Source organism: Leptinotarsa decemlineata, unplaced genomic scaffold, assembly GCF_025532065.1.
Source record: "Leptinotarsa decemlineata unplaced genomic scaffold, Ldec_3_MD MMD2_tig00078422_RagTag_RagTag, whole genome shotgun sequence".
NCBI classification, from domain to species: domain Eukaryota; kingdom Metazoa; phylum Arthropoda; class Insecta; order Coleoptera; family Chrysomelidae; genus Leptinotarsa; species Leptinotarsa decemlineata.
The window spans coordinates 7,713,953-7,727,475 of NW_027412747.1; the positions used below are offsets into that span (position 1 = coordinate 7,713,953).

The following is a 13,523-nucleotide window of genomic DNA, read 5'->3' on the forward strand; positions in this document are numbered from 1 at the left end:
TAGCAGACAATGGAAGTCCGAACTAGTGAAATTCAGTGTCGTTGGATGTTGAGTCGGTAATTGTTGAGTTGGATGTTGTTGAATTTGTGAAGCTGTTTGTATGTTCGTTTGGTTTTTAATTGACTCTTTATTTTCTATTGAATTTATCGTTGAATTTATGAAAAAATCTGGATAAGCGTTATCTTTCAAAACAGATTTAATTAATGATATTTCTTTATTGAGATTTTCAGTTGAATTGCATATCATTTTAGCTCTTTTGTAAAGGCAATTTATTATACCTTTTTTAACACTCGCATGATGATTTGATTTATAGTGGAGATATCTATTTGTATGTGTTTTCCTCCGATAAATATTTGTATCAAGTTGATCTGATGACTTCTCCAACATTACATCAAGGAAAGGGAGTCGACCATCTTGTTCAATCTCTATTGTGAATTTTATTGTCGGCTCCCGCTCGTTGATATAATTCAAAAAAGTATTCAGGTCATCGTTGTTTCTATTCCAAATAGCAAAAATATCGTCAACGTATCTCGACCAAACTTTGGGAGCATTCTGATAAGTTTCAACAAAAGATTCTTCAAAATACTCCATATATATGTTACTTAAGATGGGAGATAAAGGGGAACCCATATCAGCCATGCCAAATTCTTGTTGATAGAAATCATCTCTATATTGAAAATAGGTTTTGTCTATACATAATTTTAAAAATTCTAATATAGAATTAACATCCAACTTCGTTCGATGTTTTGAAGTTGAGTAATTTTCCAACCTGGATTTGACAATTTGAAAAGTTTTATCAACAGGAACATTCGTGAAAAGACTTTCAACATCGAAGCTCATCAGAACATCACCATCACTGAGTGTTATGTCTTTAAGTTTATCTATGAAATGGGTTGTATTTTTTAGGAAACTATTACTGTTTCCTGAAATTGGTTTCAAAATTTCCAAAAGGTATCTTGCTAATTTCTGACAGGGAGATGCAATGGAACTTACAATTGGTCTTAAAGGAACATTAGGTTTATGTATTTTTGGTAAACCATAGAAATGAGGAGGTTTACTAAAATGAGAAATTAGTTGAGTGCGTTCTGTTTTGGTTAGCATGTCTTTATATTTATCCAATGTTCTATAAATTTTTTGTTCAATTGATTTTGTTGGATCATCCTTTAGTTTTTTGTAAACGTGTTTTGTTATATTATATGTTCGGTATGTTGTTTCACATTATTTTTCAACTTAAATGGGTAGCAAATGTCGATTATTATTGAATATTATTCACCGTAATATTGATTCTCTACTTTTTGACACTAATATCTACTTTGAAATGAAATGAATTTTGACTTATCAGGATTAATAACTAGACAATGGTATTTGACATCTTCTGAGGAGGCCTCAAAATCATTATTAATAAGAATCCATCATATGTGGAAGGAAATTATGGTGAAGTTAGGTATCATCAGCGTATATTGCAAATATTGCAGGCTTTTATTCCAATTGACAGCAGAAACAAAAGAGGCTCCAGTATAGATCCCTGCGGGGTACCTGACTTTGGAGTTAGATATTCAGAGCATTTATCTTCGAGAACAACTTTCTACTGCCTATTCTTGAGATAATTGCCTATTAACACTCGTGAATTTTGTGAAAAACCTATATAATATAACATGTTTAGTAAAAAATCGTAATGAATTGTGTCGAGAGTACGACTAAAATCGAGTAAAACTAGCAGTGTTGCATTGACCTTGACCAGTAGCTCTTAAGATATCATCGGTGATGTGGAGAAGTGATCTCTTATAGCTATTACCTCCTACGGAACCCGGATTGAATTGATGGTAATGAAGAGTGACTGCTTAAATGAGAGTTGATCTGTGTTTCCATTGCCTTCTCTAGAACTTTCGACAAACTTGACAATATACTTATTGTTCTAACATCTTTAAACTCATTTGCTTTTTTCTGCTTGGATGAAACTTTAACTAGAGCCTTTTTCCACTTTGCTGGCCACTATTTGTCAGTTAAACCGAAATTCACTACTTGAGTAATGTACGGTACTATATGAGGACAGCACAGTTGAATGGGTTCCACAGTGAGTCCATCGCATTCCTTTGCATTATTTTTGATCTCAGAAATTGTTTCGTGAACAAAGAAGTCAATAACCTCTTCGAATTGAAATATGGGGATATTCAGAGTCTGTGATTCGTGAAAATTCATAACATCTTGATGGGGTTGGCCCAGTGGGATGGAGTCAATGAAAAACTTGCACAAACGGAATAATTATGCCAAAAAATTATTATTTCATGGACTACTAATTTTACCTCTCAGTTTCGCTTCTGATTTGTTGGGAAATTCCCTAGTATTTCCCTCCATGCCTAGATGTTTAAATCCATCAACAGCTCATCACTTGGAGTGTCGTTAGGCGTGTTTTCATCAAAGCTTCGAAAATTTTTGGCAAGTGTTATTGAAAAAATAGGCCTATAATAACTCACCTAATTTTTTCTCTACCCTTGTATATTGTTTTATCAGTTATTTTGAACTTTTCCAGCTCATTCTCAGATGATCACCGTTTTGGAGACATGGCAAAATGGTTCTGCAATATATTCGATCGATAATTTGATGGTATCATTTTTTATTTCATTCAAGTCCAGATAGCTGTTGCTTTTCAATGTGAAAATTCTATTTTTCAATTTAGTTAGTATTGTTTGAAGGTGATTGACAATGTTTCATGATGAATTTAATTAGTTCGGGTTCACATTATCTGATATTATATAAAATGATTCAAAACACCTATAAGAACTAATAAACTAGAAGAATTGAAAACGAATAGCTGAAAATAACAATTATATTAAGCAGAAAAACCCTGAAATGAAATAACAGTGAAATAAAATACAAGTGAAAATAGAACAATTGAACAAAAAATAAAAATAAAAAAAAAGTTAAGAGATTCCAAGCTAAGTTACTTCACGACGTTTCGATTATTAGTATCTACAATCGTCCTCGGGTGATGACTAGACTAATTCCGAAAGATGACTATTTATGGGTCATTCTTTCACTTATCTCTGCTTTCCTTTTTCTGCTTCACCGGTTTAGCGGAATATGACCGTTTGGCGGGAATTGGCCATTTTCCGCTTGATTATGGGTTTCCATATGTTGCGTATGTCTACGCTAGCTTGGCTGAATACGTTGTTGGACAAGATGTATGCGGTTTCTTTGAATTTCCTCCTGAACCTATTCAAGCAAAGATTGAACATTTTACGACAAACAATGGGACTGAACAAATTATTCGATGAGAAAGGGTGTTGAAAAACCACCATTTTCATAATTTGTTAATTTGTTTTCGTTCACATTGTATATGTTTATAGGTAGTTGAGAAATTTCTTTCAACATAATAAAAGTTTAAGTTGAGTTGTTTAAAATTAATACATTCATTCAAGAGTTTACTTGAAATATTCCCTCTACTTCAACAGTATCAAGTCAGACTGAATGTAAAAATGAAAATTCTCATAGGAATAAAAATGCAAGTTCATCTTCGTCAGCGGTGTCGAGTATCGCTAACCCATCATGAACCTTGTCGATTCTCCGTGGATTCAGATTGTAACTCACTAGTCCCGTTTTCATTCTAATGGTAATATCTACACCTCGTAAAGTGGTAAAATAATTCTTGGAAAATTTTCTGTTGAAAATGATATCTATCTGTTGAAAAATCTGTTGGAAAATCTTTTGGAAAATCTGTTTTTCCGTTAACCAGTTATCGCTGGCATATATTTCCTTTTTATCGTGTTATCACCTGGTATAAATATGTGAGGAGTGAGAAATCTGTAAAATGACACTCACTAGGAAAATCCTTTGAATTTTCAGTATTGTATTGAAGTGACTTCGACGCTCCAACATCATATTTTTTATTTACAATTTTGAATGACTATACAATAACTAACTATGCAATGAGGAAGTTGATTTAACGTTGTAATAATCCCTGCAATTCTTGAGGTATACTTTGTTTGTAATGAAGTTTGTTGAATGTTAGGTTATTTAATCAGGTTGAATTTGCAATCCTGATATGCAGAGAACAATTTTAATGAATTTTTTCCATCATATCAATTATAAGTAATGAAGAGTTTCTCATCATTCAAAAAAAAATACTTATATTTTGCAGAAATTGGAAATCCACGTCAATTTGGATTATCAATAGTAAAAGTTGTTAACATTTTCAAATATATATCTTTGAGGGGTCACTTTCAGAATACGTAAATTGATTTCTTTCGGAGTCACGGTCCTTCTGTAAAACTTATGGAATCTTGAACTCAGTATGTAGATGCTTCCATCTTCTTTCCATCTGATATCTGGCACGAACTGGAGGTTCACTGGATCATTTGCTAAAATTCTGTGGATAGAAAGAACAACATTTATATAACTCAACAACTAGTAACAAAAAATATATTTTTGAAACTGATAATTTAGTCTGCATAATTGATTGGAACCAAAAAATACATGAATTATCCTATCGAAAACGATTTTCCCCCACCAGAAAAAAATTGCTCTCTCTCTCTCGACGCGCGTTTCATGTACCAAATTAACATCATCAAGGGATGACTAAGACTACTCCTACAAGCTATGCCAATGTTTCCACATGCATCTACACGGAACATTATCTCATTACGAGAGGTAATGTCAAAAAATGATTCCCAGTATTTTGTTATTATTCTATTGTTATTCAGTACCACATTATTACCAGTTCTATACCTGAGATGACTGAAACTATTCCTTACAAGCCATGTTGATGTTTTCATATGCATCTACACGAATCAATACCTTGCATAATGATGGCCAATTATTTCATTCTTAGTCATTTCCTTATGATGCTTACTTGGTTAGCGAAACGACCGTTGAAATAGAGCAAATTTGTTTTGGTGAGAAGAAAAATATTTATTCCACGCTAAAGGTTCCGAATTGCACTCATCAATATGAATAACCCCAACGAAAAGTTATAGTTAATTATTCCATATAAACATCAAACCTTCTAATAATTAAATATCAAGGAATGCCTTACTTCTGTTGATTTGAAACGATATTCCAAGAAGCCACTGAAGTTTCAGTCATAGGACTGAAGTAAAGGGTATTGTCATCCTCATTCATAGCTAGAGGCATGCCTTGGGAGGATTTTCTTCCAGCTACTGATATGGGTAACTCTTCAAACTCGCCTGGAGGCCCTTTGGTCAAAGTGGCAGTTGGGATGCTGAATATCCTGGAAATCCAACAAGGCATTATCTATATGTCATTTAAGATGTTTCGACATTTTGTCATAAGAATTTTTCATCATCGGAAAGGAGTTTTAGTCGCTGAATATGTATGGAACTATAATTGGGTGAAAATAATGCTTCACAATTTACACAACACTAACATTCATTGCTAACAGCTGTTTCGACACACTGCTTCATCTTCTGATTGAGTTATAAACTAACCTAGGTATGGGAAAAAAGTTTTTGACCCTCTACTACTCCATCTTGATACAAAAAAATGTGGAAATTTTTCAAAGAAAGAAAGGGAGCCATCAATTTCAAAACAAATATATCTATGCAGATATTTGTAGGTCATACAAGAAGCAATTTTCAAAAACAAACTGGAAGAGAAAGCCCCCTTTGAACAGCTTTTTTTGGTCCCGACTTGTCCATTCAGTCCTAGTCTCCAAAAAACACTGCAGCCTCTTGGGCTTATTGCGTGTATTCTCCCATCTTCCATCAGTCTCGTTCCCTGTACTAGTTTGTACAGGTCCCGTGTTGGATGTTCGTCATATTCTTCTGGACGTTATTTCGTACGTCCATATATTGCCTGCCTCCTGTGATTCAGTGCCTCACATTCGCATAAGATGCGTAGAGCTGTTTCTATCCCTTCATTGCATAATCTGCAGCTGAGGTATCCGTTGTACAGCCCCATTTTATTCAGCGGACAATGGCCGGTTAGTAACCCTGTAATTATTTTGAGCCGATCCCCACTATATTGAAGAAGTTCTTTGGTTCTTTTCTCGGACGGTTCCCTAATGAAGGTTCTACTGTGTTTGTTGTCAGGTACTTTTGTCCAGTACTCTGTGTGCTTCTTATTGGTCCATGTCCTAATCTGGTTTCGTAGCAATGATTTTGGTACCCCCAGAGATGGTTCAGGACCTATATATGAAGTTGATTATCCGTGTCTAGCGCATTCATCGGCTTTATCATTACCTGTGATTCCTGAGTGCCCTGGCACCCAGTACAAAGTTACTTTGTTCCTTTTTGCAAGTTCATTCAGTTCTTCATGGCATTCCTAGACTAGTTTTGATGTCACCTTCGGGTTTGTCAGAGCCCCTAGTGCACTCTTGCTGTCTGTTAAAATATTGATCCGCTCATTACTTTGAGGTCTCAATTTAATGAGCCTTGCACACTGCAAGATAGCATACAATTCCGCCTGAAAGACGGATGTGTATAGTCCTAGCGGATAGCTGTAGTTTAGATTTCTATCCGCTCGGTATATTCCAGCTCCCGTTCCATGTTTAGTGTTCGATCCATCTGTATACCAGGTGTTTTTTCCAAACATGTTTTCGGGATTACTACTGGTCGTACTGCATGATCTACACTTCTATGTATAGAGTTACTTATTTTGAAATTGATTGCTTCCTTCCTTTCTTTGGAAGATTCCCACATAACCCTCTCAATTCAACATAGGCATATGACGTCATCTCCTTAAGTACTGAAAGTGGCATTAGTAGAGAGAGGTAGAGAGAGGTATTAAGGGGCATTTGGGAAATTACATTACTGAAAACATTATTGATGATCGGAGAATTATGAATATCTATCTGATCCTTTAGAACAATATTGTTTTTATTCAAAGAATTTTTTTGATTTCTATAGATTCCAATATATCAAATTTCAGACTCCTTGGTTGAAGGTGTAGAATTTACGGATTTTGTGTGTAATTGTGAGAGTTTTCTATGATCTTGTTTATTCAATCTGTAACTTCTCGAATGCTCATCAAATCTCTGATTGAAACTGCGGCAAATCTGACTTATATATAAGGCATTGAAGTCGTCACATTTGTAGACTCCGGATTTTTTTAATTTGTCCTGTGCTGACTTAGAATCATTTATGAATAAATGCAAATTGTCATTTGTCCTGAATGCTACTTTCATGCCTTTTTTTCTGAAGGAAACTAGATATTTTGTTTAAAGAATAACTGATTTATGTTAGAAACGAAAAACGATGGTCATTATTTCCTTTGATTAGAGTGTTGATTGAATTTTAAGTTTTGCGGAAAAATCAGTAGACATTTTTCTTCAGAATATTTTCATGGAAGATCACGAGGTGGTAATCGTGACATGACGATTTGAAACCGAGGATTTCGAACAATTTTTTTAAAGATAGGATACTTCAAAGAAACGTAAAGTAATGTTTTACTGGTTTGTATGTGTTGGAGTGAACGAGGATAAGCTACTCTGGTACAGCCCAATGAAAAATATATTGTAATAGTTCTAAATTCCGTACCTGTCGGTAGCCAAAGGTTGGTAGAAAAGTACTGCAAGCTTTGGGGAATGTGCAAGACCAATTATTCCATCCATCAGCGAAAACTGCTCTCCAACGATGCTTATTTTTGAGTAGTCAGGGTTAGGAAACATGGAGGGGTCGGAAAATCTCCATGATCTGTCCCTTGCTCCGTCATAAACTATCAATCCTAAAAAATTTAATTATCAGTCATAGTCATCATCCACACAACGAAAATAGAGGAAAAAGGAGAAATCGCGAAATAACTCCTTTGAACAAATAATCGATTAATAACATGTTTTCCTCGGCAGAACAAAAGAACTGTCTCCCGACACGTATTTCGGATAAGGTAATATTTTTATATGCACCTAGATGATCCATTACCTCAAATACTGAAAGTCATTGAATCATTTCGTAGTAAACAGAATTCTTAGTATTTTGTTATTGTTCCTTATGTTATTTGCTACCTGATTGACACCCAATCTTCATCTGTGTGGTATCTGGAATTACGTAAGAGTTCAAACATGACACCTCCCGACAATTTTGAGCATCCTTCATAATTTTGTGGCATGATAAGCAATACTGTATTTCTCTGGTTCATGAAACCAAATATGTTCAACATATTCCTTGTAGAAAGATACTATAGTCCGCTTAGTTTGAACAACCTGCGCTCTAGCGAAACAGGACCTCATTACATCGGAAGTAACAGAACTCATCAGAATACCAGAAGATATCAACGAAAGGAATATGCACACAACTGGAGGAATCCTACGGCGAAAGCTGCGTGCAATTCGAGACCGACAATGGAGACCCATCTGGAAGAACTCAACATCGAAGACCAATATGCATGGAAAATGCAGAAAGTTCTTAGAAAGGGACACCGAAAACCATGCCCGCCCATACACGGCGAGCAAGGAATCGTCTACACAGACCAAGAGAAAGCGGAAGCATTTGGTGACAATGTCGAAAGACAGTGTAGAGAAAATGGTGTCTCGTTCACGGACGAAGTAGAAGAAATCGAAACCCAGGTCGAAGAGACGGTAAGAAGGATAAGATGGCAATGGAGGGACAACGCGCAACTCCTGACACCGACATCTCCCGAGGAAGCGAAAGGTATCGTAAGGTGCCTAGCCACTCGGAAAGCCCCAGGTCCGGACCAAATTTCAAACCGGGCACTATGAAAGCCCTGTCAAGGAAGGACATAGCGGCGATGACGAAAAGCATTAACGCTATACTGACTACAGCATTTCCTGTAACCGTAGGAGGCAACGGTCATTTACATCCAGAAGCCAAAGAAGAACCACATATTTCTGGCCAATAAGCTTGACCCCTTCCATAAGCAAAGTGGCAGTCATCTTGAAAAGGACTAGAGAACCAGACCAGCGAACTGACAATCTTATCAGATGAACGGTTCGGTTTCAGATCCGAGCACTGGAGACAAAGCTACAAGTCTTAAGGGTAGTAGACTATGCGACAGAAGGTTTCAACCGCGACAAAGGATACCATACCGGAGCGATATTTCTAGACGTCTCCAAGGCGTTCGATAGAGTTTAGCACGATGAACTATTAGCCAAAATGTGCAATTTTGGCTACTCGAAACGAATGGTATAAGCAATCGAATATTTTCTAGCTAACAGGCGATGCCGCTGCAGAGTAGGACAAGAACTCTTCACCATGCAATTACTGGAAGCAGGGGTCCTACAAGGTGCAGCCCTTTCGCCACACCTCTTCTTGATATACACAGCAGACGTGCCGAAGCCATAGAACAACTTCAACAAGTTGGCACTCTACGCGGACGACACAGCTCTGCTGGCGAGATCAACAAGCCGAACGCATGTCATCAAATATTTGCAACAGTGGGCGAATAGACTAGAGAAATGGGTCAACCTTTGGAAAATCAGTATAAAACCTGGCAAATGTCAGGCGATACTGTTCACTCAGAGGCTGGTACACCCGAAAGGAAACGTCACCTTCAACGGACAAGAGATCCGTGGACCAACCAAGCGTAATACCTGGGAGTCACCCTCGACAGAAGACTAACGTTCAGGACACACGTCCTGATCCGCTGAGAAAAACTTGTTCGCGATTCAAAGAGAGTTATCTCCGGTTAGTTTTTGGGGGCCACATGCAATAATTACATTCGAGTAAAGTCAAGATTTGATAAAATAGTAGATTTTAAAGTGGAAGCACCTAAAAGCTGTCTTTCGACTGCAGTAGGTCAGTATTGTTGAATTGTCTATCAGTAGGTTGAGGTCCACTCATAAGAGTAGGGATAGATGGACGAGATGGATTGTTCAGCACACAGTAGGCAACATTAAATGATATCATATATACTATCTACGTGGTAACTATCCAAAAACACTTCAGTGTGATATTCTCACTTAACGGTTCCACAAAAATGTAACACATGTTTCGCTATACAGCAGCTTCTTCAGACGTGTCTATACTAACTCACAATGGGGTGTTTTTGAGTGAATACAAGGAATTATTGGCGATAGCCGATTGGATTAGTTATAAAGAATTCAGAAATTATACATCTGGTGCGATACAACGTGTGGAACAGAATATCTTGATTTCGTTTCACAGGAAATAAAAACTCGAAATCAACTTGGGATACTTTGAGGACTCTTGATATCCCGAGGAATAATAAAAATATAGATATCCCTGATGAATTGACTGACGTCAATCTTATCAACTTGCACTTCAATTTTATACCTCAACCTATCAGATCTGCTCACCAACTGTCCTTATTAGATCGTTATGTTAATTTTTGAGAATTCGAATATTCTTTTCTCTTCACCACAGTCACCATTGAGATGCTTCAAAGCTCCCTAAGATGCATCAAAAGCAATGTTTTAGGTACAGACCAAATATGCCTCAAAATTATCAACCTCACTGACTCGTTTTTGATAAATTACTTCACTTTTCCCATAAATTCCATCATAACCGGTTGCCAAGTTCCAAAATTTTGGAAAGATGGATTGGTTATCCTTCTGGCTGAGTGTAACTCACTTACAACCCTGACCTGTGCCAATTGCATTTCTCTCGTTTCTCTCTGAAATAGTGGAACTGATATTGAGAGATCAGATTGACGAATATGTTAATGAAAATCATATTACAACATCTGTTCAATCAGGATTCAGATCACAGCATAGTACCACCACGGCTTTTCAGTGAATAACCGACGATCTTTCTAAAGATGTAGATGATGCTGTTCAGTACTTCTGATTGATAGTAATGCATTTGACGCTATTGATCACGAGATTTGGTGTGACAAACTTGTCTACTTTGGGTTTTTTCGGAAAGCAGTGTCAAATCATACTCAAAAAATTATTGTGAATGGAGTTATATTGGATGCTCAACCGGTATCAATGGAAGTGCTACAAGGATCTATACTTGGGCCATTTCTTCCAGCTCATACATCTGCGATTTCCATCAGTTTGTTTAAAAAAATGCAATATACATCACATTGTCGACGACACGCAATTATATTTCTATTTTTCGCCTCGTGATTCTACCTCCACCTCTCTCACCAACTCCACTTTTCAAGTACGCATTGAAAATGAAATAGTTCCCTCCGTAACCGAGATGAAAAACTTAAGGTTGTAGTTTGATCCAGAAATTCGCAACGCGACGCCACTGCATCGACTCACCAACAAACATATAGTTTTGATATGTCGTTACCCTGATTACTCACTGAGGAGGCTCAGAGCTTTCTCAACAATAAATAGTTTTACCACAAGGAACAATTCAGTTTTAGTCATCCCCGAACACAAATCTTCCATCTTCATCCGCTGCTTCACGTATAATCCACCTAACCATTGCAATCCACTGCCCCCTGAGTTGAAATGTCATAAAATGAAAAACTTTTAAAAAAAGACTAAAGACCCACTTAACTGTCTAATCTCTGGTCCGTACCCAACCTCGGCATTACAGTAAGGAATTTTCTACAGCGATTACATACCTCTTATGATCTTGTCGTGGTAGTATCAATGTTAACTCGACTTCTTTGTTATTATTTGATTATTGTCATTTCCAGGTTGAGTTGAAAAACAGCCTTGGCTGCTACTCCGCCTATTCACCTGTATACAGAAAATTGTTTTCTTTTTCCTCTTTTTGTATGTTTTACTTGTACTTTTATGGTAAATAAAGACGTATTATTATCATTATTTTTTACCGTAGTATGCGCTGGTCAGGCCCTATCCTCTGAAGCCTCGATACATTCGGGAGGGGTCGCCAGCATTATCAACCAACAACCACTCCCCACACCGTGGGGTGAGTGATCATTGGGTTCAAGAATCGTTTACCCTGAGCAAGCGCAGTGAGCCAGGAAAAACAGTCTTCTGCATCTGTCCAGCTAAGATTTCTGCCTTAGTGCGGCAAGCAGGCATGATTTCAAGATTCGAGAGTAGAAAGGGCATCATTTCACTAAGGACTCCAACAATCAGAACAACCATCTTAAGAGAGTGGTCTAATAAATAGAGTCTGCGGAGTTCGAAAAGAAAATCTCGATATTTCATCCATTTTTCCTCCTCTTTTCGGACGATATTCGTCTAGCCAGGAGCTGAAATAAATATCGTTCTACTCTGGTGGTCGAGAAGGACTACATCAGGCTTATTAGCTTGTATGAGCCTGAGGGTGGGGAACGAAAAGTTCCAATAAATTCGGCACTTCTCGTTCCCCACAACGAATTCAATATCCCCCAGAGCTTAGGGCAACACCGGTGTCTAGTCAATACCGCAAGAGTGCTGTAGATGGTAATAAAGCACTCTTAGGGTCGCGTTATATCGATTGATATAGGCCGAGACCGCGTATGCTGGATATGCTGATAGCAAGTACATTAGGGTCTTGAGCGCCTTGTGGCAGGCCGTGCACCTTGTGTCAGGAACCTCTATACCCATCATGTGACTGCGGTAGACTAAGGTGTTCAAGACACCTGGTAAGCCATGATGAACGATGAACCCGTCAGTTTCCGATTTCAGCCCACTCGACCTGAGGAAAGCGAAAGTCAGGCGCTTTGATAAGTCAAGGTCTCCAATGTTATTGAGAAAGACCCCATGCATTGACCCATCCTCGTGTTTCCGCAGAAGTAAGGTGATCTCTGCGGCTTTTATATGAGCTTTTTGCTGAACGGTTTCAACTCGTTGACAGAGTTGTGGTCACCTCGTTCACTGTCAAAAACTAAACCGAGTTCATCAGCTTCTCGGGCAGCTGCCCTAATCAGAAATGTTCCATTTCCTTCTCTCTCATTGTCACGGACCACGCAGAGAAGGGGATCTGAACTCCTGGCGACTTTACAGGCTATATCTAGAACCATTCTGTCATGTAGACAATCCACACTCAAAAGTCAACGGCCTCCCTATTGTCGGGCGGAATACAGCAGTGAAACGGACGATTTGCTTCCATCTACGAGCTGCACATCATCTCCGTAGTCTTCGTATCTTCCTCTTTTGAGAAGGATTTGTCTATCCCGAATTTCATACCGATAGCATGCGTGTACTCTTCCACCAAGCTCAAGGACTGATGGAGATCCTTCTCTCCAGAGACATAAATTTTAAGATCATCCATATAAAACAAATGAGTGACCTGCCTCCGGTTGCCGGTATTGCCACACCGGCAAGTATGTCTGAGCGCAACAGATAATAGCAATAGTGAGATGCAGAAGAGAAGGGGACTGAGGGAATCGTTCTGAAATACACTCCTTCTGAAAGTGACCCACCCTGTTTGGTCTCTGGCTTGGCCAGATGTTAAGGGAAAGTGTGTTCGCCGGAGTGGTATCAGTTGTTCAATGAATCTCACTATTTTGTCGGGTACCGCAAGGCATCATTATTATTATTATTACTATTATACCATCAAGTATTGGCCGATTCCATCACAAACATACATCGTATCTCATTCACAGTAACTATTATGTCAAGTCTTCAAATAGTTTTATGATTATTCTGCCATTCCAGGCGGAGACAAATCCAACAAATCAAAAATGCAAATCGGTCTAGACATTATCGATGTGAAACGTGTAGCTTTTGCAATTTC

At 37.9% G+C, this 13,523-nt stretch overlaps 1 protein-coding gene and 1 long non-coding RNA gene across 4 annotated transcripts in view; one reads left to right on the forward strand and one right to left on the reverse strand.

The window, feature by feature from the left end:
• Positions 1 to 13,523, forward strand: part of LOC141487425 (uncharacterized) — a 75,328-nt gene that overhangs the window by 41,942 nt on the left and 19,863 nt on the right. The gene's annotated exons all lie outside the window — the stretch shown is intronic.
• LOC111511993 (dopaminechrome tautomerase) overlaps positions 3,831 to 13,523 on the reverse strand; it is a 96,445-nt gene continuing 86,752 nt past the window's right edge. For all 3 annotated transcript variants that reach the window (XM_023168077.2, XM_023168080.2, XM_023168079.2), the window contains exons 5-7: positions 7,494 to 7,680; positions 5,033 to 5,227; positions 3,831 to 4,366 (exon numbers count right to left, since the gene is read on the reverse strand). In XM_023168077.2, the coding sequence (XP_023023845.2) occupies positions 4,168 to 4,366; positions 5,033 to 5,227; positions 7,494 to 7,680 (581 nt within the window). In that variant the 3' untranslated portion in view covers positions 3,831 to 4,167. The remainder of the gene's footprint in view (positions 4,367 to 5,032; positions 5,228 to 7,493; positions 7,681 to 13,523) is intronic.